Here is a 6,897-nt window from a genome sequence, read left to right as displayed (position 1 = left end):
CATAGACCTTCTATATAGGCAACGATGTGCTTAGATATGAATTGGAACATTTTTGCAAAAACGGAAGTGACACAGTTCAACATGTGCAAAAAGTCGAAAATCGGCTCTAGAAGGCGCATTTTTGCATCGATTTTTTTTCGGGTTTTCATTTTTACAATCTACCTGTAAATTCTAACCTGATAGCACTTGAAAAATTACAAAATTCGAAAATTCGTCGCTCACTTTTTTCGATCAAATTTTTCGATTTTTTTCCAACTTTTTTGCTTTTGCATCGATTGATCTGAAATTTTAAATGCAAAGAGAGTTACTTTAATGTTGATAATGTGGTACAGTCAAATTTTGTACGTCATTTCCGCTTTTAAACAGAATGAAGTATGATGAAGTATATCATTTGATATTTTGATCTAAATTACGACTTTTTAACGGCTAAATTTAAACAGACAATTAAGGAATATGTCATATGTTTCAATGATCTACAGACAAACTTGTACTAACGGTCACTTGTATTCAGAACTACCCTTCAATGAATAGCCACTCCCCCCCCCCCTCTGCAATTTTCAACCAAATTACATAGCCATTGAAAGAAGATCTCATAACATTTAAAATGTGCATCTTTTTCATTTTTATGCCTTTCACTTCATGAACGTCTCCCAGGATGCAACGCACTGCTTCAGTGACATTAGTCTTAAGGCTTTAGTTTCTAATTGTTTTTCTCGAGAGGGCATACGTAAACACAATGTTAAAATCTTAAATAAATAAGAACACTATTATGGAAAAACAACTCCTTTCTTCAATTTTAGAAACGTTTCAATTCACATACAGGAATCTTTATTGGAATTTTTTATGTAGAAACCTTGTAAATAATATTATCAATCTCGAAAAGTTGTTTCGTATCGTGTCATTTGGGAGTATAAAAATGTGGAGATGTCATAGTCGCAAGCATCTCATAGTGCGTCTGAGTGTCAAAAACAATTTCGCAAAATTGAATTGATTTGGTACATTCTGACACATATTTTGGGGCAAAAACCTATAAACTCATATTTTTAGATTTGTTAAAAAAAAAGTGGAGTATAATTGCGGTGCTATTGAGTCCTGCATTGTTTTCTTAAATGACAATATTTTCCTGACATTTCATCATTTTTAATTTAGAGCAAAAATGCTGAAAATTTGAATATAATATAGTTCAATCTAATAACAATTTGACAAAACTTTCGTTCCGTATTTTATTGGCTTTTATTTTTACTCTACTTAAGTGGTTGAGTAAAAATAAAACTACTAAAAATCCACTAGGAAAGGTTATGATTTTATTAGACTGACTGATATTGGGAGTCCCAAGTTTTGTTTCTTCAATAAAAGCTTCAACCTTGTTGTTTTAGAAATAGTGAATCCTTGTAAAAATAATGGAACAGTACTGTCTGATGGATCATGTAATTGTACAGAATATTTTGGTGGTACTTTTTGTGGTGAGTACAATTAATAAAGTTCCCTTACAGAAATTTCCGAATTAAACAGTTGAAACATAATTAAATTCAAATCGTATGACGATATTTGCTGTGTACGTCTTCACTAGTACGTCTTCATTATTTTTAGAGGAAATGCGATGTGAAATGCTTGAATACCAAGATTGTAAAAGTGAATGTAAGCGAGGACAAGACGAAATGAATGAGTATTGTGATGATGGTCTATTTTGTTGTTACTACGGTTGTAAGTATACACTTTAGAATTTTTATACAATTTTAAGACGACGACTAACATAGCGTGATTATACTTATTTTTCGGGAAAAGGAGGGCTAGATTCTCCCATATGTGTTTATATTAATCAGTTGCAATTACCAGGCTTCAACAAAACCGCACACGCACGCACACCGTGCACAGGCACATTTTGCCGTTTCAAAAATGTCTGTAGGCACAATTTTTGTTTTGTTTTTTTTTTTGCATCGTATACAAACACATTGATTAAGGAAAATCTGTGTAGCCATCGCCATGACGAAACAAGAGAATATCTATATTAAACTAAATGGATATTGAAATACGCTTCTAGGCATGTTTCCAAATTACTCAGTTTATATGATTATTACTTAGTTTGTGTTATATTTATTTGATTATTGAGAGATTCTTTTGTATAGTTATGACACCAGGTAAGTATATTGACGAACAAAGACCCATTTTAACCAAGTTTAAAAATTTCAATTTTTTGGTCATCCTAAGAGGTGTTTTAGCTTTAAGTTCTGATCTTTTGAATATTCGACAATCATCTTTTGTTCTGTGCCTGCAAATACTAAACTCAATTGATAATTTAGTTATACTTGACAATTCCAACTGTTCAAAAGTTGGTCGTTGTATGATTTGTAAAAACAAATGACACATGGACAAACAATCTTTAGAAGAAAATAGGAGAAATGAATACACGAGGTAAGGAACAAACACGGTGCGGGCACGATTCTATTCTACTATTTTCTACCGTATCGATAATCCCACACCTTAACGGACTGAGTCAAATATTAATACCCCGGTACTCACTTAAAGAGATGAGAAGAGATTGTTCAAACTTCATACACAGTTGAAAGAAATCAAAATTATGATTAATTGATGGTTGCTTAACTTCCTTTCCTTAACTTCACGGTGTATTGTTTTTTCTCTATTTAGAATAGAAATTAAAAAATGTTTTTATTTTTGTAGAAGTGAAGAAGCTACAGATGTCAGTTAGAAAAAAAAATTATTACAGACGTTGATGATCGAAATAAAATAGATGAATAAAAATGTTGTTTACATTATATTATATGATATCATATATAATGATAAAAATATCACCTTCATCTCTAGGTCTTAGTTGTCTGAATGCAGGAGTGGAAATACATTTCATAGACACCTTTACTATGGAGGTCAATTTGAACCATTAATCCATGCTCTATCGATTTGTCTAATACACTGATTCAAAGATAAATGTAATTGACTTTAGTTAAGTTACATGTGAATATAAACATTTGATTTAAGCATTTCAATCCTTATGTGAGTAGTTGGTAAGATACTTTACATTTGTCTTTGAATCATTGTATTAGACAAATCGGTACAGCATGGATTAATGGCGCAAATTGACTATACATCCCTTCACAAATCTCAATACTTTTTCATTGTAGGCAAAATATCCTGGAGAAAAACACCTTCCGGGTAATAGTTATACTGGTCCAAGTAATAGGTTAGATCTACGATTAGACGAAAACGATAAGATAAACCCAAACCAGGTGAAGAACCTGTCAATAGAGTTGACGCTGCCGCACTTAAACACGACATACTATACAGAAACAAAAACATAACATCCAGACACGAAGCAGACAAACAAATGATATACGAACTTCAAAAAATATTCCAAATCCAATTTTCAAAGAGAGAATGCAAAGGGCCCTAATCATAAAACTTTTATAAGCAAAGATGAAATTGGGAATGGGATTAGCAGATGAAATTAGAAAAACTAAAAATTTTTTAAAAGTTAAAGTAAAGATGAAATATGGTCAGCTGATTTAATTAATATGCCGGTCGAAAGAGGATATGAATATTGTTTAACAGTTATAGATTTGTATACAAGGTATACTTGGGTTATTCCTTTGAAAAACAAAACAGGATTATCAGTCAAACATGCTTTTGAAACGATCATGAAACAATCTAGCAGAAAACTACAGAAATTATGGGTCGATGCTGGAACATAGTTTTGTAACAGAAATGTGAAATCTCTGGGGTTTGAAATTTACAACACGCATAACGAAGGTAAAGCTGTAGTAATAGAAAGATTTAATAGGACTCTTAAAATCAAATTATTCAAGAAATACACAGAACTGAAATCTGAAAAATGGCTTAAAATATTACCAGTTGTTGTCGATGAATACAATAACAAAATGCAATAGTCTATAGATGTGACGCCAACACAAGCCTCGAGTAACCCGAATATCATAAAATCAATCAACACTCGAAACAACTTTGAAAACGGGATTAACAATTTAAATATTAAACCCAAATTCAAAGTTGGAGATCGCGTTCGTATTTTCAAATATAAAAGTAAATTCTAAAAAAGTTACGTTATATACTGGACAAACGAAATATTTATCGTTGATAAAGTAAACAGCACACACCTCCGACATATGAATTAATCGATCAAAACAAAGAACAAATCATATGTAAATTTTACTTAAAAAAACTGACTTTTAAAAATGAATAGTTTTCTCGATAAATATGGAACTGATACAACCACTAACTTTCAACGTATGAGATGGGCAAATGAGTTAAATTTATCACCGTTTTATTATTGTATGCGAGATGAAATAAATGATCTCAGGGATAAGAAAGGTAAATTTTAAGCTATAACAAATATACATACTTCGAATCAAAAAGAAGTTCATCACTCAAGACTCTTCGAATAAATTGTATTTCTTTGATTCTTTTGAATTAGAACCCACTGAAGAGATACTGAAATTAACTAATAAACCAATTAAATGTTCTACCTTTCAAATTCAAATACCAGGACAAAAGTTTTGTAGACAGCTTTTACTTTGGGTTTTACATCAGTTGAGTGTGGGAAAACAACAGTTTGAAGAAATTGTAATAAATTTATCTTAATAAAAATGGCGAACAAATTTGGATTAGGTTCTTTACCTTTAGATACTAAAAAACCTAACACTACAGCTTGGGTAAATAGAGCAAAACTTTACTTTGTGGATCAAATTGGAGACACTCTTCAAGGTGATTTAGATATGAACAATTTCAAAATAACTAATTTAAAGTCTGCAGAAAATGATAATGGTGCTGTTCACAAGAATTGTATATGGTATCAAATAAATTCAATTGAGGTAAATAAAATTTAGAAGATAAAGTAAGGAATGTGAAAAGATTCTTCAAACGTCAACTAAATAATAATTTTTGTATTAATGATACTAAACTACAGCAAGAGGTAGCAGGTTTAATAAGTTTTATTCAAAAACAATTGGTCAATGTAGTGAACAAAACTCAGTTATAAAATTTAATTTCATTTATATCTAAATTAGATAATAAGATTGCAAAACAAAAATTAGATATTAATAGATAATATCCAGGTGAAATTGAAGATACATTTCAGCAGGAATTAAATGATCTGGAAACTAAACTTAACCGTGAATTACAAAAAGAACTAACAAATATTAAACAACAAATACAAAATATTGATGATAGCGAAATTAAATCCTATATTCAACAACAAATACAAAACATTGATGATAGCGAAATCAACACCTATATTCAACAACAAATACAAAACATTGATGATAGTGAAATTAAAACCTATATTCAGCAACAAATACAAAACATTGATGATAGCGAAATCAAAACCTATATTCATCAACAAATACAGAACATTGATGATAGTGAAATTAAAACCTATATTCATCAACAAATACAAAACATTGATGATAGTGAAATTAAAACCTATATTCAACAACAAATACAAAATATTGATGATAGTGAAATTAAAACCTATATTCAGCAACAAATACAGAACATTGATGATAGCGAAATCAACACCTATATTCAACAACAAATACAAAATATTGATGATAGTGAAATTAAATCCTATATTCAACAACAAATACAAAATATTGATGATAGCGAAATCAACACCTATATTCAACAACAAATACAAAATATTGATGATAGTGTTATTCAACAACAGATAACCACTATTAATAACGAAGTTTTAAAACAGGAAAAAAATATAGCCGCATTAGAAAAGAATCTCAAGGAAGAAAATAAATCATATTATTTCAATCTTCCATTTGTAAATTTGATAGATAAAGATGCTTCTATTACTACTAATATTGACAAATCAAAAGAGTATGAATTGAAAAAATATGGATTTACAGCAAATATAAGAGCATTTTCTGTTACAGATATTGGTTATCCCCTACAAATTTTTGATGGTGGATATAATCATCCATCACATTTTTTTTTCGAGGAAAAATTCTAATGCAGGTAAAAGTTGATTCAATATTCTTCACACAAAACTCACAATCATCTCATCGTCAATTCACCGCTCGTAAAGTTCTTCAGTTTATCAATGGTACAGAAAATGTAGAAACTAAAGAATTAGAAATTAACTACGAAAACAGCAGAGTTAATCGCTTATATAAAATTAAAAAATATATTGGAAAATATATACAGTAATTTAAAGATTGGATCTAGTTTTCTATCTGCCATTTCTAGGGGGAAAATTTTAAATTTTTAACCCATCGCTAATTTAAAACTAATTTAATATTTTAAGGTAATTTTTAATACAGCGGAGTGTGGATGTTTAATAAAGACACTTTTTTGTAAGTAAGTAATTTTTATTAAAACAAAATAACAATTATAGGGAAATAATACATATAAATAAGTTCAACAATGTGTTAGCTATTGCCCTGTATAATCTACAACAATTAAAGGGAGGTAACAACTTTCACAATACTATATCCCTCAAGTTGAAGTATCATATAAACACATTTGTTACTATGTACTGATCTTAGCAACGTGTGGTGAAGTAAGAATAAACTCAACATGTTACATTCTATTAACAATTTAAAATAGAAATACACCAAAAGAGTTGGTATTCACTCAGGGTAAAATCAATAATCCATTGTATTGTCAGACATACCGAGAATGTAACTAACAAACACATTGGTTGTTAGGCGGCGATTTTAAAAGATCACCCCTTAGCAACGAGTAGTGAAGGAGGAATAAACATTGATTCAATAACCATAATGTTCTGTATAAGAAACTCTATGCTGTTGAAACAACAATCGATAATTAGACGTTGTATGTGAATAAAATCTATTGCACTTAGATAAATCGGATTGACATCATCTTGAACTGAAAAAAAAAAATTTGTTTTAACGAGGGAAA

General features: G+C 29.9%; 2 protein-coding genes across 2 annotated transcripts in view; both read left to right on the top strand.

Moving 5' to 3' along the window:
* LOTGIDRAFT_236238 (hypothetical protein) overlaps positions 1-2,815 on the top strand; it is a 4,058-nt gene extending 1,243 nt beyond the window's left edge. Inside the window, exons 3-5 of the mRNA XM_009066550.1 lie at positions 1,377-1,463; positions 1,591-1,704; positions 2,680-2,815. Coding sequence (XP_009064798.1) covers positions 1,377-1,463; positions 1,591-1,704; positions 2,680-2,681 — 203 coding nt within the window. The 3' untranslated portion in view covers positions 2,682-2,815. The remainder of the gene's footprint in view (positions 1-1,376; positions 1,464-1,590; positions 1,705-2,679) is intronic.
* A 1,798-nt stretch (positions 2,816-4,613) lies between these two features.
* Positions 4,614-5,986, top strand: LOTGIDRAFT_168664 (hypothetical protein; the record flags this gene model as incomplete). The annotated part of the gene is made up of 2 exons (XM_009066549.1): positions 4,614-4,838; positions 5,105-5,986. The coding sequence occupies 2 exons, from the start codon at positions 4,614-4,616 to the stop codon at positions 5,984-5,986; spliced, it is 1,107 nt and encodes a 368-aa protein (XP_009064797.1).
* Between the last annotated feature and the right edge of the window lie 911 nt (positions 5,987-6,897).

Source organism: Lottia gigantea (genome assembly GCF_000327385.1).
Source record: "Lottia gigantea unplaced genomic scaffold LOTGIsca_77, whole genome shotgun sequence".
In the NCBI taxonomy this organism is placed as follows: domain Eukaryota; kingdom Metazoa; phylum Mollusca; class Gastropoda; family Lottiidae; genus Lottia; species Lottia gigantea.
Note: the sequence above shows the minus strand (reverse complement) of the source record. Positions and strands in the feature narration are given on the sequence as shown.